Here is a 26457-nt window from a genome sequence, read left to right as displayed (position 1 = left end):
TATATTTACATACAGTTCGTATGGTCTGGAATGGATTAATTGTATTTACATACAATCCTATGGGGGAAATTACTTTGGTTCACGACCAGAGTTTTGGAACGAATTATGGTCGTGAACCGAGGTTCCACTGTACTGGTGTGTACAACTATCGCAGCTCCTACCTCACAAACTGTCCTTATTCCCTGGATATCCCTGACCCCATCAGATTCAAATTTGCCTTTTACTTTTACACGTAGACAATTTCCTGTTAGATTGGCCTTTGCAATGACAATAAGGCACAGGGACAAACTTTCAAAACGATATGCCTGTATCTGCCAAAACCAGTTTTCAGTCACGGACAATTGTATATTGCTCTCTCCAGAGTTCCATCTTTTCATTCACTCACAGTCATATCCTCAAACCCACCCCATTTGGACAACCATTCACCCATCAATAAATAATTATGCAGCATATGCTATGCCACAGGTTGGCTAGTATTAAATAAAATGATTATTTTAGTTTTCATATGTGCTCAATAAACACTTACTTGGCACAGAAGAACTGCTGCTAGTATTCCTTCAGTGTCTTTTCCGTAACTTTATTTTTTGTTGGTTCACATTATTATAATGAAGCAAATCATGGTCAGTTTTGTTATTTTAAACATTTTGTGCTAATTTGTTCTTATTTTTAAGTGAATTCCTGGCTAATCAAGCAGAGTGTTATGTTCAAGCAATACAATGGATTTTGCACTACTACTACCATGGAGTTCAGTCTTGGAGCTGGTAAGGAATATTTATGTAAAGGTGTTTTTTCCTTCTTTTTTTCTGCTTCGAATACTTTGAAAGTAACATTTTGTGCATTGGTTTTGAATTATGAAGACATACAGTTGAATACATAGGAATGTCATGTTTACTTGCCACATCTTGCCTTATTGCCACTTTTTAAATGATTATTTTTCATGATCCATGCAGTTTTTCCACAACCACTACCACTAAAAACAGTCTAATGGCTTACTCAGGGTTCCCACGCGTCCTGGAAAACCTGAAAATTTTGAGGGTTATTTCCCAGTCATTGAAATGACCTGGAAACTGATCGAAATGGCCAAATGTCCTGGAAATAATCTTTCTTGTCCTGGAATTTTATTTCTGTTTTCGCTTTTTAATTTTTCTGTTTGAAACAGCTTGCTGTTTGTAAGTCTAGATATGATGACAGCTGAGCTAGGTCGTGGCCTCTGCTGCGCAATGTCTCCACCTACTGAGACATGTATAGGCAATTATATTTGAGTTTTGACCCTCGTTGCTCTAGCTTGTCAGTAGCTGACAAGAGAACAACAGAACATCAGTTCATCACTTGAAATTTCTGCTAAGTGCATGACTGTAAGTATGACCACAGTGCATATGGTGCAACTGACAGTTTTGTTACTTCATACCGTCTGATGTGGACCCAGGTCACATATTAAACATGTCAAGTAAATTGGCGATCCTAATTTCTGTTAGCCTGTTAATGGCAATTCCCATTAGGTGTTAGCATAGTGCTAATTGTCTAATGACGGTAATCAGAATCAGAATCAGAATACTTTATTGATCCCGGAAGAAATTGCTTAATCAATCTAAAATCATTTTGTAGGCCTACGTGGTCCCACTGTTAAGCAAATAAATTCAGTGAACCAAACCTAAAACAGCATGAACACGATAACAGTCTTAAAAAGAATTAGACTAAGAGCTACTGCTTTCATTTAAAACAAATAGGGCTTAGGCTGTAACGGCCGACCCCTTTTACCCAGCCGGCAGCTACACCTCCAAGACCAGTGGCCTGGATAATTAACTGAGAAATAATCTAACTATCAAGCCGTACTTCTTACCATTTGAACTTTTCCCCACAATCGACGGTGAAAAATATAAGCACACAAACAGGATGTAAAATTAAACAGATTATATATGTATTAAATGAAATGAAATATAAAAATAGAAACATATAAATACTACAAATATCCCTCCACCCCAGCAATAACAAAACACCACCAAACATATATAAATATATACAACAAAAACCCTCCCTTGTCCCTGTAACAAATAAACACACAACACGAATAACGACAATGAATGACAAACTGAAAATGAATGAGTACGTGAGTCCGGTAATAAAGAAACTGTCCTGAAAGCGGATGACTGAATTAGTGAAATTGTAATGTTTGATTCTCCCCGAAAAAATGGAACAGCCTCACCGTGAATCCTCGTGTATGTGGTGGATGATTAAGTCCTACCCCGGGGTATCTCGTGGTGAGGTCCTTGAAATAAATCAGGCAGATGGAAAAACAAACTGGGTGGATAAGCGCAATATGGAAAACAGGTACAGGTTGCTCGTGGTCGTAATGGTGAAACAAAATCTCCTTCTCTCCTCCCTTCTCCTCCTGATGGCTTATATAGTCCTGTGACGGCTGGGATTGATTGATTGAAAACAGGTGTTTTCCAGGTTGGCGGCTGTGGTCTCCTTCCATCATCCGTCCCCGTTTTTTCGGGGACGGCATAAACTGATGCACAAACAGTAAACGGGACAATGAAACGAGACGCACACAGAACTGACATTTAAACACTATGTGGCCCCGCTACAAGGCTACTTGAAGCCTACATCTAAATGCCTGTTCTTGTGTGTTTGTGTAGGTTCGTGTGATATCCTTGCAGCCGAGCAATCGCCACACAATAAATATTACTTGACTTGTGCCGTTTATTTGCACAACTGAACACGCTTAACAGCTCCTGGCTCAGCTTCTTATTCTAGCTTGCTTCCATTATTCCACAGAACGTTAGCTCCCTCTAGAGGAATTATATGGGTATGCTTTCACATTAAGTTTACCACAGTTAGCCTACAGAAAATCTGTACTGGATCAGTATTTCTATTTAGCCTACATTTTTGTACATTACTGTATTTAATGTTTTTGACACTAATAGGCAGTGTTGCAGGAAAAATAGTAGCCTATAATGGTTAATTTAGAGAATGTATTTCTAATTACAGAAGTGAGGGAAAGCAGAATCATGTCAAGGAGGTGTACGTTTAAGGAGGAATGGAAGATAAATCCTGAGTTCAGGGACTGGATAGGACATGTGACAGATAATGTACATCGGGCATACTGCAAGATATGCAAGAAAGCTTTTGATGTAGGCAACATGGGCATTTCTGCTGTTAAAAGCCATGCCAAAGGACAGGGACACAAGAGGGTCATGTCAAGTCAAGGCACAGGACCACGCATGACTGATTTCATCAATCAATCTCCCACCCCCCAAAATTCTGAAGCTAGCAGACAGGCAGCAGAATCAGAGAGTCAAGGAAGCAGCGAGGTCCAGCCATCAACTTCTGTAACTCCACCTCAAGCTACACCCACAATCGGAGCTCATTTTTCAAGTGAAGCTGTTTTAGAAGCAGAGATCCGCTGGGTGTTTAAAGTGGCCCTTTCCAAATATTCTTTCAATTCCTGTTCAGATATGGGTTCATTGTTTCACCTGATGTTTCCAGATAGTGAAATTGCCCAAAAATTCTCATGTGGTGCAACAAAAGCAGCGTATCTGATATGTTTTGGCCTTGCACCATATTTCAGAGACAAGCTAGTGAAAGACATTAGACAGTCCAACTGCTATACCATTTCATTTGATGAATGCCTCAACAAAATAACACAGACCGAGCAGATGGATGTGCTTGTGCAGTACTGGAGTAATAATGAAGAAAAGGTAGTTGTGCATTATCTGGACTCCCAGTTTCTAGGGCACACACAATCAGAAAAGCTTGTTGAGAGCATTAAAGTTTCCGTCTCTCCACTTGATCCAAACAAGCTCCTGCAAATCTCGATGGATGGACCAAGTGTCAACAAAACATTTTTGAGATTATTTGAAGAAGACAGGTCTAAGGAGGCCCCAGATATTAGAAGCTTGATAAACCTAGGAACCTGTGGTCTTCATACAGTTCATGGAAGCTTCCAACAAGGCGAGAAGGAAAGTGGATGGAAGATAGGTGACAAACTAAGAGCCCTTTGGCAGCTTTTTCATGACACACCAGCCAGACGGGATGGCTTTATTGAAATTACCAAAACATCAACATTTCCTCTAAAATTCTGTGCTCACAGGTGGGTGGAGGACTTGCCAGTGGCAGAGAGAGCACTTAGGATGTGGCCACATGTTGAAATATTTGTCGACAATTACAAGAAACTGCCAAAGAGTAAAATGCCAATGTCAACATCATACACTGTGGTCAGAGAGGCTGTTGGTGACCCCCTTTTTGAGGCAAAATTACAGTTTTTTGCCTATGTGGCAAGGCAGCTGAAACCCTTTCTTGAGACTTTCCAGACTGATGCCCCCATGATGCCATTTTTGGCAAAAGACCTTCAGGCCCTTCTGAAGAGTTTGATTTCATGCTTATTGAAGAGGGAGGTACTGGATAACATCAAACACCTGTCCAAAAACTTAAAATTGATGTACTTTACAAAACACTCCATTTGCCACTGAAAGAGGTGGATCTTGGCTTTGCCACCAAACAAGCTCTTGAGAAAGCCTCAGAGAAGCTGCTTGAAAAAACCGCTGCCGGGTCAACAATTCCGGAGAGAATGTGTAGCCTTCCTGTCCGCAACAGCAAAGAAACTGCTGGACAAATGCCCTTTGAATTATGCAGCAGTAAGGCACATGGCATGCCTAGATCCAGTAACTATGATCAGCGATGAAAGGCGTGCCATCTCCATGTTTGAGAAGCTCTTACAGCTGCTTCTTAACGCCAAATGGCATACAGCAGAGGACTGTGACCAAATCCTGAGTGAGTACAAGATGTTCCTCACTGAAATGGTGCAGTACCATAAGGAGGAATTTCAAGGGTATAGAAGTAGCTCCTGTCGGCTGGACACATTCATGGGAAGATTTGCTGGTGACAAAGCAGAGTACGCAATTCTGTGGAAATCAATGAAAGACCTGTTCACATTGTCACATGGGCAAGCAGCGGTCGAAAGAGGGTACTCTGTGAATAAGGACATGCTGGTTACAAATCTGAAAGGAAGGACTCTGATGTCTTTTCGCCTAATCCAAGATTCTTTGACTGGTGGCTCATTTGATGGAGTATTGCCAAAGCCCCTCTTGCAGCATTGCAGAAATGCCAGGATGCGATATGTCCAATACCTTGATGATGAAAAAAAGAAGAAAAAGGAAACTGAAAATGACAAGCAAAGAGAAGAGCTCCGCTCTGAAATCACAAAAGTGGCAGCAAAGAGACAGAAAATAATCACTGGCATTGAGGCAATGCAAGAAGAAGCAGATGCAATGGCAGAGAAGGCTGAGAGAAAACAGGACTTTACACTGCTCACAAAATCTAATGCCTATCGTAAAAGTGTTGCTGAAAAAAAGAAAGAGGTCATCGGTCTGGATGCAGTTTTATCAGACCTCAAGGAGCAACACCAGCATTGTTTCTAAACCTAGGCCTACACCAGATGCCTTTTTCATAGGTTACACTACAGTGACTTGTTTTTTTTCCAATATACTGGAGTTCAGGCTCTTATCCTTTGTTCCTAGTATTCTTTCTAGTTTAACCAAGTTTTCAACTCAGGAATTGATGGCAAGGCTATCATGATTTAAAATGGATGTTTTTGCTTCTTTTCCCACAAAGATAAGTTCTTTATTATAATCTTTGTCGTTAACTTATGCAAATTCTACAGCTGCTGTATTCCCAGTAAAGCTACCAGTTGAAAGTTAACTCTGACTTTGTTTTGTCGCGTGCCAATTGTTGCATACATTAGTGTTATAGGCATCATACACATGATATAGGCAATAAATTGGCTTTATGCAGTTTTGTTTAATACAAACATTGTACATAAATTTATTTGATACAAACAATGACATAATATGTAATATGCAAGTAACTTTTACTGAAATTAGGTCACTATGCTAGCCTATTTCATGGTGTGATCAACAGCTCTATACTGAACATTATGGAATTCCTCAGTATATGTCAGTGTTTGGATAGTTTTCCACAATCCAAGAGGCATTTATTTCTTTAAAAGAGTTTTGCAGTTTAAAACAGTGTGTAACAAAAAGAGGGCAAACAACTCCATTATACATCAGTGCATTAATTGGTGTTGTCATAATGTAATTTAGCATATCGGTGACACTAAGTCCCTGCATAATCGAAGAGAAATTAAAATGGCATTAAGCCTGCGACTAAAGTGTATGACTGTATGACCAGATCCTGTCATGAATTTCCGGAAAAAGCTCCTGGAAATGTCCTGGAAAATGATTCCTTAAAAAGAGTGGAAACCCTGCTTACTGAGGTTTACTGTAAGAAATCTTAGCTATGATTCTTTTAAGGGCTTGATATTTTTTTTTTCCCTCTTTACTTTGGAAGCTAATTCTTCTTGCTCAAAAATGTTGTGATTGCTCAATTTCATGATTATGATTGTAGTATTTTGCGACTACTAGTGACATGTACAAAGAGATTCAGCAATGGTGTTGTTTTCAGAACAAATAGGAATGTATATTTGCATATATGTATCTGCTTTGTTTTGTAGGTAACATTTTGCTGCAGGGACATATTTATTCATAGTTTGGTCACGAGTTTGCATGGGTTGACACATATATGTGAGTGTGCTTTACTGTGCCTAATGATATACTGGCACACCTTTCATGAATGTAGTGTACTTCTGCCATATGGTGATATGTTCAGAAATAAATATCAGAATTCTTGGAGCAGTAAGGTGCATGCAAACCAGAACCAGAACATTAATAACATTTAATGAGCAACAATACGTAAATTTGTAACATAATTGTATGTTTTAGTAAACGTTTTTCAGCAATATACTTAATGACCTGTATTAATTATGAAACAAAATGCAAGCATTGATAGTATGCATGTATAGTAGGAATTAGTGCTGGGCGGTATGATCAAAATTCTATATCACGGTATTTTTCAAAATTATACCGGTTTCACAGTATTCGACGGTATTTTTTTCCCATGCATGAGTGGATGTTAACCACATTTTCCACTGCAATTACTGCAGTAGACTGGCTAAGAATAACCTATTCCATTGTCATGAGAATTGTACATTATACAAAAAAACATTTTAATGTGCACACAAGTATTAATACAGGTTTGCATGGGCCCATAAAGTGATAGTTTTTAAGGGGGTGGCACTAATGAAGAGAAGCAATCACATTGCATGACAGTTACAGTCAAAATATAGAACCTTTTTATTGAACAAATTTTGCAGACAACTTAAACTATAATTTTGACAACATAATTTCAACCATCCAAAGGGGCATTTAGACTTAGTAAAATATCCAGAGGTGCTTGTCAAAAGTTGCATTGCACTGAAAATGTCTTAGGAAAGGAATAAATAGTAAATATTTTTTGTAAACCAACAACACTTTCTGTTAATGTTAACAATCTCTGTCCACTGACACATTAGCTATATGGATTGTAATGGCATTGGTTAACTCAGTCCACCGCTTGCTTTTTTTTGTCGTAGGCAGTCCTCCAGCAAATGTGTCTGCCAGTAACGTCAGACTTGAGTGTCCTGTAGCTTTTTCAGTTTTACCTGAGGACGTGGAGGGTGCCAATCTTAGTTCCATACATTCATGGTACTCCAAAGCAGTGCTCGTGATGCTGCCTCTGGTGACAACTTTAGCTCGACAGCATTTGCAGTAAATAGTTGTTTGGTCCACATCTGACCTTTTAAAACCAAAATATCTCCAGACAACAGACACGGCTCCTTTTTTTGGCAAAAGTTCTTCTGTGTCATTATGTTCAACTTTATCGTCTGCTACAGCTTCAGTTTCAGAATGTTCTCTGTCCATTTTCATCGTGCAATACCTCCACTAACACATGTACTCCGTTGCATGCGTGTTTAGCGGTGTAGCAATGAAAAAGGTTCCCCCTTAACACTAGAATTACCAGAGCCTACGAAAAAACTCGTATATCCGGCCCACCTTAAATCGCTTCTTAAATCCGTTCACACCTCTCCGCCAGCATCCTTTGTCCTCTAAATGTGCTGATAAAAGACAAGCTGCCAGCAGCCGGCTATTCCATCCCCTCACCGACTTAGAACGTGAGCGAAGTTTTCCCAGCTCACGCCTTGATTGATTATGTGGGAGTGAAGTGGAGTTTTACAGTGGAAATAAGAGATCATTATTCTAAAGTAATCTGTGTAAACACATTGTTAAAACAGAAACTTTGTCATATTTTAGTAATAAATGTTACAAAATGTAGTAGGCATAAACTATAGAATATATAAAGCCCAAGTTCCAAAGATCAAATAAACACTTTCACAAAAGCTTCAAGAATGATTCAACAGCTTCTGTGGTGTAGCACGCTAAGATTTGCCTCTTAGCGCAGAGCAGCTTTTCCTTGCCTCACAGACCTGAGTTCGATTCCCCGCTGGGGATGAAGTGTTGCTTTTTTTTTTCTTTTCTTTTAAACCTCAAACGGACATAAAATTTACACATTGGTATGCACTGTCAGTTACTGAGATCGTTATATTTTCATGTGGGATGCTCCTTTTCAAATATTTTTTTAACAATTGAGACTGCAATTAACAGGAACAACTGTCCTTATAACTTATTTTTAAGATCCATAACACACAGACAGACAGAGCACTGCGTAATAGAGAGACAGACAGGCAGAGAAGTCACTAGATATATAAATAAACAGGGAAGCCACGTGTACTGAAAGAAAAAAAGAACAACATGTGCGTTGTCCCTGCCTCTCTAAGTAAGATCGGGGGAGGGGCGGTGTTAGAGCGCCTGCGCTTATTCAGTGCAGCAGGGACAACACACATGTTGTTCTTTTTTTCTTTCAGTACACGTGGCTTCCCTGTTTATTTATATATCTAGTGACTTCTCTGCCTGTCTGTCTCTCTATTACGCAGTGCTCTGTCTGTCTGTGTGTTATGGATCTTAAAAATAAGTTATAAGGACAGTTGTTCCTGTTAATTGCAGTCTCAATTGTTAAAAAAATATTTGAAAAGGAGCATCCCACATGAAAATATAACGATCTCAGTAACTGACAGTGCATACCAATGTGTAAATTTTATGTCCGTTTGAGGTTTAAAAGAAAAGAAAAAAAAAAGCAACACTTCATCCCCAGCGGGGAATCGAACTCAGGTCTGTGAGGCAAGAAAAAGCTGCTCTGCGCTAAGAGGCAAATCTTAGCGCGCTACGCCACAGAAGCTGTTGAATCATTCTTGAAGCTTTTGTGAAAGTGTTTATTTGATCTTTGGAACTCGGGCTTTATATATTCTACTAGCAAAATACCCGCACTTCGCAGCGGAAAAGTAGTGTGTTAAATAGGTTATGTAAACATATATATACATATACATATATATACATATCTACATATACACATATCTACATATACATATATATACATATATATATATGGTTGAAATAGTTTACTGTCAAATAAATGCAAAGAGTACACGACACGTGTTTCGCCCTCATTCTGGGCTCATCAGGTGTACACACTCCACTGCACTCCCTCTCGGGAATCGAACCTCGGACGTCAGCGCCAGAGGCGATGCCCCTAACGTTGCACCACGGCATGTGGTTCGTTAATTTGACAGCATGTAGATCGGGGTAATTACATTCACGGCATTCGTAGTCTGTGTCACAATCTGATTGTATGGGTGGTTACCTACCAGGTAACGCTTGTGGTTGGCCAGCAATCTGCTAACATCCGCCATGGTGCCCATATGTATACACACATATCAACATATATATACACATACATATACACATATACATACACATACACATATATACATATACACATACATACATAGTGCGTTGTAACACGGGCTGTGATTGTTATATGGGAGGGAGACGACAAATCATAGCTTCCCGCTTTCTAATCGGGCCTGTGATTGGTGCTTTGACTGATGCCCAGATCCCACAGTATCTCCCCTTAGGAAAGGCATTAGGCAAGTGTAATTGAATAGCCTTGCTGCAAGTTTAGCTTTACACCTGTTGTTAAGGCTTATTGACTGAAAGGGGCTTTCATGAAAAAAGTTAGGGCTTTGCTACAGGATACACCCTCCACAAGTTAAGGAAGTAAAAATAAAGGTATATATTTCTGTTTTATTTAAACCTTTTAAGTTTGTATGCGGGCGGTATGGTGGCGCAGTGAAAGGTGCCAGTTAGGAGACCTGGGTTTGCTTCCCTGCGTGGAGTTTGAATGTTCTCCCTGTGTCTGTCTAGGTTTCCTCCGGGTACTCCAGTTTCCTCCCACAGTCCAAAGACATGCAGGTTAGGTGCATTGGCGATTCTAAATTGTCCGTGGTGTGTGGGTGTGTGCGCCCTGCGGTGGGCTGGCACCTTGCCTGGGGTTTGTTTCCTGCCTTGTGCCCTGTGTTGGCAGGGATTGGCTCCTGTATTTAGGATATAGCGTTTTGGATAATGGATGGATGGACATTTGTATGCATAGCCCCATTTGCCCGTTTTCGTTTTTTTTCTTTCTTCAGTAATATTTCAGCAAACTTGGAGCTTGTCAGTTCAAATTGTGGTACTGACATCACTGTGTGACCCTGAGGAAGTCACTTCACCTGCCTGTGCTGCAAAAAACAAAAGTAATGTAACAAATTGTACCTCAGATGTTGCAAGTTGCTGGAATAAAGGCATAAGTCAAATAGATAAATATGTATTATACACATAGGAACTATTCATTTATTTTCACTTAAATCATCTGCAGCAAACCTTTATAAATGAGGGTTTCTCCTTTTTAGATAGTGCAAACTGTTTCTTCTTCATTGAGGTTTTCTCTTGGAGAGCTTTTTTCATTTCATTGAAAATTAAAGCAGCAGCTGTCAAAATATGTAGCTTTCTTATTAATTTTTCAACATTGTGTAAAATAACTTTATAAAGTAACATAAAAGGTTTAAATACTGGTTATCCTTTTACACTAAAATATTACTAAAGAGATACAAAAAAAGTAAAATGCATATGTTGTTTTTCTTTAAGGAGATTAAATATTACTGAAGAAAGAAAAAAAAAACTAAAACAGCCAAATGGGGCTATGCATACGAACTTAAAAGGTTTAAATAAAACAGAAATATATACCTTTATTTTTACTTCCTTAACTGGTGGAGGGTGTATCCTGTAGCAAAGCCCTAACTTTTTTCATGAAAGCCTGTTTCAGTCAATAAGTCTTAAAATGAGGTGTAAAGATATTGACAATAAGCTACGCAAACCCACCAAGACATGCAATCATTTAAATCAAGGTGCGAGTCGTAAAACACCATCCCATACTATTAGTTAGCGATTAACACATTTCTATATGTATTGTAAGCATACAATACAACTGATAATATGTTGCGCTTATTTATCTGGTGTACCGACATTTTTGCGCGTTTAACAGCTGAAATCTAATGTGGTTTGTGCCCTTCAGAATGAAAACAGTTTGCATTTACCTTTTTAATAAAAGGCGAGCTTTTAAGCCTGAGAAATCACCCCGTAAATGCACACGTTTAATTGCACATGTGTTAATATGTATGCTTACACAGTATTAAAAGACACTCAACAATTAATGTCATTTACCTTCGTTCCCGCGTTTGACTCGTGCTGTAAATCTCTTCCTTGTTTTCACTTCACGTGATTACGTAGGAAGCGTAATCCGTGATGACGCGATACGTGACTCCGCCTCCTCCATTAGAGTATATGGACAAAAAACAGGTTCCAGTTATGACCATTACGCGTAGAATTTCGAAATGAAACCTGCCTAACTATTGTAAGTAGGCTGTAAGGAATGAGCTTGCCAAATTTCAGCCTTCTACCTACACGGGAAGTTGGAGAATTAGTGATGAGTCAGTCAGTCAGTCAGTCAGTGAGGGCTTTGCCTTTTATTAGTATAGATAGTTTATGCCTACTACATTTTGTAACATTTATTACTAAAATATAACAAAGTTTCTGTTTTAACAATGTGTTTACACAGATTACTTTAGAATAATGATCTCTTATTTCCACTGTAAAACTCCACTTCACTCCCACATAATCAATCAAGGCGTGAGCTGGGAAAACTTCGCTCACGTTCTAAGTCGGTGGGGGGATGGAATAGCCGGCTGCTGGCAGCTTGTCTTTTATCAGCACATTTAGAGGACAAAGGATGCTGGCGGAGAGGTGTGAACGGATTTAAGAAGCGATTTAAGGTGGGCCGGATATACGAGTTTTTTCGTAGGCTCTGGTAATTCTAGTGTTAAACAGTTTCCCGCTGTGCCACGTGCCGAACATTGTTTTAAGCTATTTAAACCAGTATTGCGGTATAAGAAAAATCCATATCATAACAGAAATAAAAAACGGTTTTCAGTATGAAACGGTATACCTCCCAGCACTAGTAGGAATGTATTCATTTTATTTAGTTCTGGACAAGTATTCTACACTGATGAAATGACAAAAATCAGAAATTCATACAAAGTATAAGAAACTCCAATATTCACAAAACTGCGTTTTTCCCTACACCATCATTGGGCACAAAACAGGAATCGCCTTTAGATAGGTTGCCATTCCTTCATAGGCAACATAAACACACACAATAATACCCACTCTGAGGTGATTTTTATTGTGTTTTTCCAGAGTTTGTCAGAGATAGAATTCAGTAAGAGATGCCAATTCCACTAAATGATCATGCAACCATTCATCCATTTTTTTACCCTGCAAAGAAATACCAAATTAAAAAAAATGTATCTGCAAAAAATGCTGATTTTTCATTTCAGTTTTCCAAAGACTTGCCTGCATCTTTCCTTAATTGAACTTTTGCACATCATGGAGTTTGGCTTTTTCTTAAGGCTGCAATAATGTTTTTTCCCTTTCTTTTTAGGTACTATCCTTACCATTATGCACCTTATTTGTCAGATATTCGCGGCATCAGCACAATAAAGCTTGAATTTACAATGGGAAAACCCTTTATGCCGTTTGAGCAGTTACTGGCAGTTTTACCAGCTGCAAGTAAAGATCTATTACCTATTTGCTATCAGGTAAGAAATACTTAATATTAAAATATATTTAATAAATATCAGTAATCATTTAGTGTTTTATGTAACACTTGTGGTAACTTGTGACTTTCCTTTTCCTGCTTATATTCAAGAATTTAATGACTTCAGAGAACTCTCCAATCTTTGATTATTATCCTCTCGAGTTTAAAACGGATCTTAATGGTAAACAGCAAGAATGGGAAGCTGTGGTTTTAATTCCATTTATTGATGAGGTAATCAATTTTTTGGTATTTCTGCTGTTAAAGTGTTCTGATATGCTTGACATGCAAAAGTAAGAATTTCACTACACTCAAATTTGAGTTATGCAAGACAGTGGTAAGTTTTGTAGTGCAGCTTAATTTTGTTTTCTTGGCATGCCTTCCTATAAATTACTTTATGAACAAATTACTATTGGAGAAAAGAATAAGTTAAGTTGTATTTTTGGAATGATAATAGTTACAATCATTGTGCCAGAAATTGACAAAGTGTTGCATTTGGTTAGGCATGGAAGAAAGAATTTCACTGTACTGTGTTCATGTGACAGTAAACTTGAACTTAAAGTTGAATTTGGATATTTTGAACTGTCAAATTACTATTAGCAATATTATTTTTTCAGAAACGTTTACTGGCAGCTATGGAACCCTGTAATAATTTTCTGACTGAGGAAGAAAAGCAAAGAAATCGACACAGTGCATGTGCAGCATATTGGTTTGATAAAGAACTAGAGTTCTATTACCCTTCTCCACTGCCTAAGCTTTTTCCTTCTGTTCAGAAGTGCCATGCAAGGTAATTTCTTTTTTGAAATGCATTCTAAATTTATTTCTTCAGATAGTTCTGTCTAAAGCAACTTACTGTTAACCTCTGAAGTCAACAAGAGTAATTGCTGAACAACTAATTTCAGTGAACTTTTCCTTTTGACCTTTTATATGTAGTATTGTTCAAGTAAACCCGAAGAAGTCATATAACCAGCTGCCATTATGTACTTCCAGTGTCATTTGTAATACCCATCAGTAAATATGCCAATTAAATCATGTCATCACTTGCAAAATATATTTATTTCTTATAAATCGAAATGGAAAAGCCTTATCTATGTCATGAAATGATGTTTTACTGAACTGCTTGCTAATGAAAAAATGCATTAAATCCGTATAATTAATTAAGAGACACCAGTTTGAAAGTTTTTCTATTAGACACACAGGTTTGTCTCATGCAATATGTGATTTAATGAATAATTAAAACTGATGTGAGATTTCACATGTCATGCTAAAGGAAAGTAATTTACTGTAGTGGAGTGGTAGCATTGCTGCAGAGAAATAAGGAGACCAGGGTTCAAATCCTGGGTTCTCACTACGTGGGGATTACATGTTCTCCCTGTGTGTGAGTGGCTTTGCTCCCTGTGCTCCAGTTTCTTTCACAGTCTAATGACATTCAGATTACATGGATTTCCAGTGCTAAATTGGCCTCAGGGGAAAGAGAGAGAGTGTGTGTGTTCCAGCCCATCCTGCATAGGGATGGCAAAATATGCTGGGATTTTTCTTGACTTTCACTTGGTGCTTGCTGGTAAAGGCTCCAGGTTCCCTGTGATCCTGCTCTGGATAAGTGGGTTTCTAAAATTGATGAATAGATGGACGAAACATACAAGTAAATCCTTTTCAGCTGTCAGTTGATTTTTTTAAGCTGTCAAGTTCAGTTCGCAAAATTTAATAAAATGTGGTTATTGACAATTAATATTTTTATTTACTCAAATAATTAGTCATTGTAATGTTAAAATTTTGTATGTTGTACAACACTAGCTTTTTGTCTTTCTAATTAACTTCAATAAAATATATAGATATAGTTAGTTATATGTTTAAAATGTACAGGTGATTCCAAAATGCAAATAAACAACAAAGACATAACATTGGTATAAACTGCAGAATGGAAACCAGTAGAGGTTATGCTTAGACCCTACCATGGTCTAGAGCCGGCCTATTCAAATGGCAGCCCTTGGACCACATGCGTCCCAGAAGCAACCACAAGTGGCCCAGCCTGTGGTCCTGCCAGAAACAGAGAAAAAAAAAAAAATTTGATCTCCATAACCAAAAAAAGGGTAGCCTTCTGTTTTTTCTGTTTCTTCCAGCTCTTTTACCATTCACTCCCATCTTACCCTGATCCTGTCCCTCAGCTCTCTCTAGGGCGGTGCCAGATGCCCTCACTTAGTGCTTTCCCACAAGGCTCCACCCACAACAGCTCATGCAATAGCGAGACACGTCACAATATCAACATAATATGGGATGTGTAACAAAGCCATGCCTAATCACACATGCAGTGATTTTAAACAATCCTATGTTCCCTCGGTGTGCAGTAGACGTTGTATTCATGTGTGTTACTTACTGTTATCACTTGTTATGGGTTTGTGCACTGATAGCTGTGATGGTATTGATAATTCTTTTTTATTCTGTTAAATGCAGTTTGTGATGTGATTGGGTCATGTATACACAGTGACACAACGGTAGCACTGTTGCCTCGTAGCAAAGAGATCATGGGTTCGTGTCCCGGGTCCTCCCTGCATGAGCAGTGAGAAAAATGCTATATAAATGTAAAAATTACTATTATATAACCAAAATATTTCCAATTCATTTCAAAAGGGAAACAAATGTTATTGCTAATACTGCGCACTTTTATTTTTATGCACTTTCAGATGTGCCAAGGTCAGATATGACCAAAATGTTATTTCATTTGAAAGTGGAAAAAGGATTCTGTTCATTTATAGCAGGGGTGTCAAACTCATTTTGGTTCAGGGGCCACATACAGCCTAATTAGATGTCAAGTGGGCCGGAGCAGGATTCATAACATAATTACCTATAAATAATAGTAAGTCCATGTTTTTTCCCTTTGTTTTCGTGCAAAGAAGTACAAGTACATTAGAAAATCTTCATATTTAATGAAATGTTTTACAAAACATATCAACATATCAAAACATATAAACAACCTCAGATTTCTTAAAACAAGTGTTTGCACAAATACAAACAAAACTTTAAGTCAGAGGTATTTGGAACTGAAAAATATAGTACTGCACCTTAAAATTTATGGCATTACATGAACAATAGGATTCCACCAAACCAAACTCTTTTGTAGTGAAGCTGTTAACTTACATTTAATTTAACATTTTTTAACTATTTCTACAGCAAGAATTCATTTTCACAGAACTGAATTCTTTAAGTGCAATCGGTGTCTGAAGCAATATTGTAAAGGAGTTAGTCACATCTAGACTACTTTGTTTTTGCTCCTGAAACTTGGCATCTTTTGGTCTGCACAAGTGCATCAATATCAGGTGTCATGTCCTGACTAGTAGCCAATCTCAGAATGTCATCTAAGTGCTTGTTTGTGAGCCTTGAGCGCAATTTTGTTTTATTGATGTTCATTACTGAGAAAACTTGTTCACAAAGGTAGGTTGTCCCAAAAATGCACAAAATTTTTGCAGCCAGGGCTGTTAATTTGGGGTACCCTGGCAAGAGATATTGATAAAATGTGTCCAAGCCCACTGAGGCAAACTTGCCCTTCAAATCTGCATCACATTGCAAATCAATTATCTCTAGTTGGATGTCGACAGGGACATCAGAAGCTTTGACTGTGAAGGGTGAGCGAAAAACTGCAAATTCTTTCTCGAGTTCACCAAAGATCTGAAACCGTTTCTCAAACTCACACAGCAATCCTGCAATCTTGTCTTTATACCGTTTCATGTCAGCATTAATGCCTGCTGCACATACTTCTCTTAGGCAAGGGAAATGTGCAGGGTCACCACTTGACAGCTGTGTCTCCCACAAAGTCAGCTTCAACTTGAATGCACATATGCTGTCATAAAACTGTGTGACAACTTTTTTGCGGCCTTGCAACATTTTGTTCAGAATATTCAAGTGCTCTGTAATATCCACCAGAAATGCAAGGTCCTGCAGCCATTCCTGACATTGTAATTCCATCACTGGATTTCCTTTTTTCTCCATGAACTGTCCGATTTCCTCGCGTAGATCAAAGAAACGCCTCAGCACAGCACCTCTGCTTAACCACCTTACTTCAGTGTAGTATGGCAGGGTATTAGTAACGTGATTGTCACTGAGAAGGCAGTCAAACTGACGATGATTCAGGCCTCTGGCTCGGATGAAATTAACAGTTCGGACAACCACCTCCATGACGTGATCCATTTTTAACGACTTGCAACACAATGCCTCCTGGTGCAAAATACAGTGAAATGTCCAGAAACCATCTCCTCCATTAGCGGCTTGTACTTTCTCTCTGAATTTTGTCACAACACCTGCTTTTCTTCCGATCATTGATGGTGCGCCATCTGTAGCCAGGCTGACAGCGCGGGACCAGTCCACCCCGACTCTGTCCAGCACGCCAACCACAGAGCCGAAAATGTCCTCAACTGTTGTGGTGTCACTTATAGGCACCAACTCAAGGAACTCCTCAGTGACGGTCAATGTGTCATCAACTCCACGAATAAATATGGCCAGTTGAGCAACGTCTGTAATGTCAGTGCTCTCATCAATTGCAACAGAAAATGCAAGAAATGACTTGACCTTGTGTTTCAACTGTCTGTCTAAATCAGCCGATAGTTCCGATATCCTCTCTGCCATAGTGTTTCTCGTCAGACTAATGTTGGCAAATGCTTGTCGCTTCTCAGGACACACGAGTTCTGCAGCCTTCATCATGCATCTTTTAACGAACTCACCGTCGGAATACGGCTTTGATGCTAATGCTATTTCGTTAGCAATTACGTAGGTGGCTTTTACTGCTGCTTCACTGACCTCTCGGCTCCGAGTGAAAATTGACTGCTGTTTTCTCAGACCCACCAGCAATTCATTTATCTTCTCTCTCCTCAGTCGTCCTTGCAAGATGTCGTATTTTCCACCATGATGAGTCTCATAGTGGCGCCGAATATTATATTCCTTGAGCACCGACACTTGTTGATTACACACCAAGCACACAGGTTTCCCATTTATCTCTGTGAATAAATAGGAAGTGGTCCATTTCTCTTGGAAAACCCTACACTCGGTATCCACTTTTCTCCTTTTTGACAAAGACATTTTGGCTAATGAGGGTGTCAAGGTGAGTAGAAAATAAGGTAGCCTACAGAGTGGCAGAGTTGTTGCTTCTTTTACTCTAATTAAAACAGTGCACCCCTCCCCTTTGACTAACACAGTGCGCCCCTCTCATCTGACTAACACCCTAGCGGATGATTTAGGAATTGCATTTTATTACGAATTTCGAGTTCGTGTCTTTTATTAATTTTTTTACTTTCAAAATTCATCCAGTGGGCCGGATTGAACCCCCTAGTGGGCCGGTTTTGGCCTGCGGGCCGTACGTTTGACACCCCTGATTTATAGCAATTTTTTATTGTTTTTTTTATGCACTTTTTGATGTGCCTGTGTCAGATATGACCAAATTTAAAAGACAATCAATGAATAAACATCATTTGTTTTTCAATACATTTATTTGTGTTAGTTTAAAATTTGTCGTCATGTGCTGCTTACTAGCCGCTGAAAATGTCTGGCCCAGCTAAATGTTTTGGTTTGCAAATTCTAATCGAGTAGCCCTGTCTGATGGCACAGTGTTACTCCACTTATATTATAAGCCATTTCTGAATATGGTGCTTATTGAGTTCTTTGCTTTGTTTATTTCCTGCTTAACGCAAAGCAAACCATACCTATTAGCTGGTGGAATCAGATGTGTTGAATAGCCTTCTCAGTTATGAGCTTTTTTGTGATTGAAGAGAAAATTAGTCTTCCAATAGAATTAAAAGTGTTACTGCTGATATTTCTGGCTCCTTCCTGAATTGCTTCTAAACATGACCATAGTGAATATTGTTAACTTTTGTTGAAGAAATGCAAATTTCTATCTAAATCCAATTTTCCTCTCGACCCCCCCCCCCCCCAACACCCCACTGTTTTTAATTTTAGGTCTGAACTAATACCAATGGATGCTTGGCATGTTGATGTCTCCTACATTGGAAATAAAGTTGATAATAGCGCTCTCTATTTTTGTGGTTTTCCAACATTAAAGCATATAAAACATTCAGTAAGTATACCATTATAATGCTACTTAATTATTTTTATTTACAAAATTTTATTAATCAAGCCTTAATTTCTTTGCAGTTCTTCTTAAAGAAAGCTGGAGTACAAGTGTTTCAGCAGAGTAGTCGGGGTGAAAATATGATGCTGGAAATAACACTTAATGATCAAAAGGAACTGGTATGTTAATTCACCTTTTGCATTTCCAATGACTTCATGAGAACTTTTGATTTCCAACTAAATTTGTGGTGGCCTAAGCATAGTGTGGTGCAGCTTAAGTCTGTCCTGTTTGTTGTATATTTTTTACACATACAGGTGTTGGTCATAAAATTAGAATATCATGACAAAGTTGATTTATTTCAGCAATTCTTTTCAAAAAGTGAAACTTGTATATTAGATTCATTCATTACACACAGACTGATGTATTTGAAATGTTTATTTCTTTTAATGTTGATGACTATAACTGACAACTAATGAAAGTCCCAAATTCAGTATCTCGGAAAATTAGAATATCAATTAAGACCAATGCAAAAAAAGGATTTTTAGAAATGTTGGCCAACTGAAAGGTATGAACATGAAAAGTACGAGCATGTACAGCACTCAGTATTTAGTTGGGGCTCCTTTGGCCTGGATTACTGCAGCAATGCGGCGTGGCATGGGGTCGATCAGTCTGTGGCACTGCACAGGTGTTATGAGAGCCCATTTTGCTCTGATAGTGGCCTTCAGCTCTTCTGAATTGTTGGGTCTGGCGTATTGCATCTTCCTCTTCACAATACCCCATAGATTTTCTATGGGGTTAAGGTCAGGCGAGTTTGCTGGCCAATCAAGAACAGGGATACCATGGTCCTTAAACCAGGTACTGGTAGCTTTGGCACTGTGTGCAGGTGCCAGGTCCTATTGGAAAATGAAATCTGCATTTCCATAAAGTTCGTCAGCAGCAGGAAGCATGAAGTGCTCTAAAACTTCCTGGTAGACGGCTGCGTTGACCTTGGACCTCAGAAAACACAATGGACCAACACCAGCAGATGACATGGCACCCCAAACCATCACTGACTGTGGAAACTTTACACTGGACCTCACGCAACGTGGATTCTGTGCCTCTCCTCTCTTCCTCCAAACTCTGGGACCTTGATTTCCAAAGGAAATGCTAAATTTACTTTCATCAGAGAACATAACTTTGGACCACTCAGCAGCAGTCCAGTCCTTTTTGTCTTTAGCCCAGGCGAGACGCTTCTGACGCTGTCTCTTGTTCAAGAGTGGCTTGACACAAGGAATGCGACAGCTGAAACCCATGTCTTGCATACGTCTGTGCGTGGTGGTTCTTGAAGCACTGACTCCAGCTGCAGTCCACACTTTGTGAATCTCCCCCACATTTTTGAATGGGTTTTGTTTCACAATCCTCTCCAGGGTGAAGTTATCCCTATTGCTTGTACACTTTTTTCTACCACATCTTGTCCTTCCCTTCGCCTCTCTATTAATGTGCTTGGACACAGAGCTCTGTGAACAGCCAGCCTCTTCAGCAATGACCTTTTGTGTCTTGCCCTCCTTGTGCAAGGTGTCAGTGGTCGTCTTTTGGACAACTGTCAAGTCAGCAATCTTCCCCATGATTGTGTAGCTTACAGAACTGGACTGAGACCATTTAAAGGCTTTTGCAGGTGTTTTGAGTTAATTAGCTGATTACAGTGTGGCAGCAGGTGTCTTCAATATTGAACCTTTTCACAATATTCTAATTTTCCGAGATACTGAATTTGGGACTTTCATTAGTTGTCAGTTATAATCATCAAAATTAAAAGAAATAAATATTTGATTAAACATCAGTCTGTGTGTAATGAATGAATCTAATGTACAAGTTTCACTTTTTGAATGGAATTACTGAAATAAATCAACTTTGTCATGATATTCTAATTTTATGACCAGCACCTGTACACATGATAATCGAAAAGTTTTCAAACTTAACATATTAAGGCAAACACCACTAAAACTAAGTAGGTCATGACAGAGATCATGAGGTTACCAAAAATATGAAAGAATGTTTTGCAGTTTTTGTACATGGTAATATTTGTGCACATTCCTTACCCATATAACCTTTATAAATCTTTATAAATCCTTTATAAAATGCTTTAGTGTAGGTATGGTGTGTTGTGGATGGTGAGCTGCACTGGATTTCCGCAAGGTGTACAGCTTGGTATTGAGGCCAAATAGTTAGATTTTGGTCTCATCTGACCATAAGTCCTTTTTCCACTTGGCATCAGAATCTTCAAGGTGCATTCTGGCACGAACGAAATGAGCCTTAATGTGGCCTTTCTTGAGAAGTGGCTTTTTCCTTGCGACCCTCCCAAACAAGCCACAATTGTGGAGCACTTGTGAAATTGTTGTCACATGCACACAATGACCACTCTTTGCCATAAAATCCTGTATGTGGCCATTGGCTTCTTGGTAGCCTCTCTTACCAGTTTCCTCCTTGCTCTTCCATCCAGTTTGGAGGGACGTTCGGATCCAGGGAGGGTCCTAGTAGTACCAAACACTTACCACTTCTTTATTATGTTCTTTACTGTGTTCCTTGGGATTGATCAAGCCTTTGAGATTTTTTTGTATCCATCTCCTGCCTTATGTCTGTCCTTGAGATCTTTTGAAAGTGGCTTGTCACCCGTAGTCAATTGTTTGCTATCAGTTGCACTACTAAGCAAGGGAATGCTCCAGGAACAGCTGTTTTTATGCTTCACTAATCACACTGATTACAATTGATCACAGGTGGAAACCAGTAACCATGGTCTGCAATGGAAATGGTGGTTACTTACACCTGATTGAGTTTAGGAGGGGGGTGATTCTTTATTAATCTTGGTATTTATTTTTTATTTTTTAAAATTCTTCTGAACTGTAGCTGTGATATCTTTCACTTGGATGTTATAGATTGCATTCATTAAGTAAAGCTGGAAAAAATATTGTTTTGTGTGTTTTCATTTAAGGCTGTAAAGCAAAAAAAATGGGAATATTTCGAAGGGAGTGATTCTTTTCTATACCCACTGTATATGTATACACACGTTTTGGTTTTGTTAAGTAAAAAAGGAAAGTCAAAGTTCTCCTTGGCTTCATGAATGCTGGGAGACTTAAATATAAATACATTTGATAGTGAATCTGTTTTCTTAAAACAGAATTCTAGATACTAGATTATTACATTATGTTAATGGTTTATGTAATCTTCTATTGCATGGAACTGTTTTTTCTTGCTTTGTTTTAGAAGCATCTATTATGTATTATTTACACAATAGTAAATATATATAAGGTGCTGCCAGCAAGCTGAGAATTTCCTCATATTTATTTGTATTCAGTATTTATATTAAGTGCTGCATCCATGTTTTAAATTTTTTTTAATTTGTTTGTACATAGATCCTTAGCTTTCATGTACCAATCTATAATTTTATCTCTTAACTGATAAACCTTTTTTTTTTTTTTTTTTTTTTGTAGATTAGTGATGATGTTGCTTCTTTGGTGCTTGGTAAATCAGTATTTGTAAACTGGCCTCATTTAGAAGAAGCCCGAGTTGTTGCTGTCTCGGATGGAGAAACCAAGTACGTCATTTGTCATATTTTCATTAATCATTTTACATAATGCAAACAAACAATTAAATATGTTTGTATATAGTAACATAAGCTGTGTTAAATGATTTAATTGTAAATTCTGAAGAGGTATGTAATGTCCTTATTAATTGTAGTTTTGATATCCTTGTTTAGATTTTACTTGGACGAACCTCCTGGAATTCAGAAACTATATTCAGACAAAACAGTGCCACCAACAAGAGTTGTTTATTTAAATGACAAAGAAGAATCCATTTGGATGAAAGAAGTGCAAGGCATCACAGAATTGTATGCTCATAAAACAGTTTCTCTTAATTGTGCTCTTTTATGACTAGAAGGTGAAAATAATAATCTATAATTTGCACTGGTAAAATATAGCTCTTGAAGGAACGAATTGAACATTATGCAGAATTTAAATTTCTATTTGTAAAAGTCTGTGTCTTGTCTATTTACTTATCTAATGCTGAAATATTTGCCCTCATTCATTTTTCATTTATTAAAACTAAGACTTTGTGGAACTTTTATTAATTTGCAATGCTTTGCCTACCTTTTCAGTTATGTGGGAAATGATAATGCATAAATGAATGTGTTGTGCTATTCAAATTAATTGTCTTTAAAACTAAGAATCTAATGTCTCTCTACAAAGTGTGTTAGAATGTTTTACAAGGTACTTTGGGTATACTATTAAATAAACACAATGACTAGTGGTTTTTTTTTTTTGGCTTTGCAGTTACCATAAAAGGAAAGGCATCATTATAAATGAGACGGCAGTCTTGCTATTTGCCCAGCTGCTGACAGGGCGTAAATATGTACTGACTTCGAAAGGAGATGTTGTTTTGGAAAAGCAGTGGTCAAAGCAGATTTTGCCCTTTGCTTATCAAGCTACAGTTAATGTCAGTATTTTTGAAGTAAATTATGTTTATTTAAACTGTAGGTGTTAAACACAACAAAGAATAAATTGCTATTTTGGTGTTGCAGGACATTGTGGCTTTTGATTCCAGTTTTTGCCATTATAAAACAGTTGACGAATTATTCTCACCATCAACCACTGTTTTTATGCTTGGAAATACATACTATGGAGCCATGGGAGAGGTTTGTTTGAATATTTTTATTCACACTTTGTTTTTTGTTTCTTTTAACCTAATATTAACAAATTGTTTTGTAATACTATTTCTAACATCCTACGTAAAAGATTATTTTCTCTGAGTATGTTTGTGTGCATTACAATTGATGCCCTGATATTTTTACAGAGCCTTCATTGAAGACAAAAACAAACCAAACATCTGTTCTAGTTATCTCCTAAAGTTATTCTGAAGAAGTTATAGTATAGGGATGTGGGGATGTGTATTATTAGCTAGAAGATTTTTTTATGATAGACTGAAAAATGCAGATAAAGGTGAGCAAGCAGGATGTTAATTCTCCAGAATGTAATCTTCACCGATTCCATGACACATTTAATATTGTGTATGTTATATATGATGCCAAGGGGGATACTATGTGCACTTTAACTTTATGTAATATATATTTTAAACTGTGACTTTAGTTAGTTTGTTGCAGGTCATTGGAGTATATTGTGGAGAGTATGAAAGAGACATCTTAATATGGTTGTGTTTTAATTTTGTCTGATGCAAAAATTGAACAGATTCTCTAGTAAACTCAGTCCAGTTAAGGCCAACTGTTTATTGACATCTTTGGTAACAATCAGGCATTGTTTGTGCCCATCCTATCAAATAAAAATCTTATGTAGTTTGGGTCATTGAACTTGTCAGTACACAATATTAGGAAGGCATATCATGGCAGAAGTAAAGCAAAATCCCGAAAACCTCTGTAAAAGTTATTGTATTTTTTTAATTTGGAAAGGGTTAAAACTGCTTTTTTAAGGCTGTGGTATTAGTCACAGTTATAAGTTTGAGACAGTAGGCAGTTTTCAAAGTAGTGGCCCATCCTGAAAAAATCAAAAGCTATATGTAAAAATTGTCCATGATGTCACAAAGAGCCTTACAAAAATATCTTGGAACTTGCTGACCTTTCTTGCTTTAGTAAAAGTCAGTATTCATGACTTCATCATTGAAGTAAAAATGTGATCTCTGGTAGAGTAGCAAGGCAAAAACCACTACTAGCTAATAAGAACTTGATTGTTTACATTTTTTTAAGATGTACCTGGATTTACCCCCATGTGTATCAGAACAACATTCTATGGAAAGCGGAGTCAAAGGATTTTTTTGGAAGACGTGAGCTCTGTATTGCTTGGGGAAAAATTAAATCTGTATTCCAGAATGAGAATATGTTGCTAGTGGTCCAGCACGGTAGTAATAGTTTCATGAATTGGAAATGGTTTGGTGCTTCCAACATTAATGGATTCATGAATTATACCATGTACCAAAGGATTCTTGAGGAGAAACATCAACTTACCTGTTCATTAACTTAAAGTGGGTCATGTTGAAAGAAGAAAATCAGACTTTTGAAATGCTCTAGCCCATACCTTAATTTCACTGATGTTTTGTAGCCAGACCTAAAGTAAACTGTTCTTGAAAATGCTACCAAATAAAAATAGTTTTGTAAGAACAAGTGGGTCAGATTTCCTTTGTAATGCTAAAAATAAGAGGTTTCAAGGAGGGGTTGTAATACTGGAACAATGTATAATATATATTTTTTTCCTGTGTTATAATTAAAATATTTTCCAGGTCCAAGATTCGGCTGATGTTGTTAAAGAAGGACGAATCCGTGTTCTTTTTACAGTTCCTTGTGAACCTCAGCTTGAAGCCTTAATGCAAAATCAGCATGTAAGAATTTACTTTTGTTGCTGGAATATATGGATTATTAGTTACGCCTCTTTGTCAAAGCTACTTGTAAAAGAAAACAGAAATATTTTTGTAAATGTTTTAAAATTTCTACATGAGTAAAGTAAAAATGGTATTTGTATACAAGGAGTTTTGTAGTGTGATAAAATTTCTTCCCAGCATTCAAAGACATTTAAAATGGTATATAGTTTGTATAACAGTTTAACAAACATGTCAGACTTGTGAACTTGGTCCTCTTGAACATTGTGTTCTGGATTTTGATTTTGATTGTTTTTGTGATTAACAGTACAACATGTGAATGCTTACACCTTGGATTTACATACAAGACGATAGATAGATAGATAGATAGATAGATTAGATAGATAGATAGATAGATACTTTATTAATCCCAAGGGGAAATTCCCTTACTCCAGCAGCAGCATAATGAAAAAAAAAACAATATTAAATTAAAGAATGATAAAAATGCAGGTTAAACAGACAATAACTTTGTATAATGTTAACGTTTACCCCCCGGGTGGAATTGAAGAATCGCATAGTGTGGGGGAGGAACGATCTCCTCAGTCTGTCAGTGGAGCAGGACATTGACAGCAGTCTGTTACCGAAGCTGCTCCTCTGTCTGGAGATGATGCTGTTTAGTGGATGCAGTGGATTCTCCATGATTGACAGGAGCCTGCTGAGCGCCCGTTGCTCTGCCACAGATGTCAGACTGTCCATCTCCATGCCTACAATACAGCCTATGCCTACAATATAATATATATTATAATATATAATATAATAATAATATATATAATAATAATAATTAATAATAATAATAAAATATATATATATATATATATATATATATATATATATATATATATATATATATAATATAATATGCCTACAATACAATACGTTAGTGATGTATTTATAGTTTTCTTAAAGGAATTATAAACCTTTTACAAGCAAATATAAATTACAGTGATCCCTCGCTATGTCGCGCTTCGCCTTTCGCGGCTTCACTCTATCGCGGATTTTATATGTAAGCATATTTAAATATATATTGCGGATTTTTTGCTGGTTCGCAGATTTCT

At 37.7% G+C, this 26457-nt stretch overlaps 1 protein-coding gene across 2 annotated transcripts in view; it reads left to right on the top strand.

Moving 5' to 3' along the window:
• xrn1 (5'-3' exoribonuclease 1) overlaps window positions 1-26457 on the top strand; it is a 144514-nt gene that overhangs the window by 56994 nt on the left and 61063 nt on the right. For both annotated transcript variants that reach the window (XM_028792080.2, XM_028792079.2), the window contains exons 13-23: window positions 672-761; window positions 12805-12961; window positions 13072-13191; window positions 13575-13744; window positions 18898-19015; window positions 19093-19188; window positions 22474-22577; window positions 22740-22871; window positions 23314-23476; window positions 23562-23675; window positions 25268-25366. In XM_028792080.2, the coding sequence (XP_028647913.1) occupies window positions 672-761; window positions 12805-12961; window positions 13072-13191; window positions 13575-13744; window positions 18898-19015; window positions 19093-19188; window positions 22474-22577; window positions 22740-22871; window positions 23314-23476; window positions 23562-23675; window positions 25268-25366 (1363 nt within the window). The remainder of the gene's footprint in view (window positions 1-671; window positions 762-12804; window positions 12962-13071; window positions 13192-13574; window positions 13745-18897; window positions 19016-19092; window positions 19189-22473; window positions 22578-22739; window positions 22872-23313; window positions 23477-23561; window positions 23676-25267; window positions 25367-26457) is intronic.

Source organism: Erpetoichthys calabaricus, chromosome 2, assembly GCF_900747795.2.
Source record: "Erpetoichthys calabaricus chromosome 2, fErpCal1.3, whole genome shotgun sequence".
In the NCBI taxonomy this organism is placed as follows: domain Eukaryota; kingdom Metazoa; phylum Chordata; class Cladistia; order Polypteriformes; family Polypteridae; genus Erpetoichthys; species Erpetoichthys calabaricus.
Note: the sequence above shows the minus strand (reverse complement) of the source record. Positions and strands in the feature narration are given on the sequence as shown.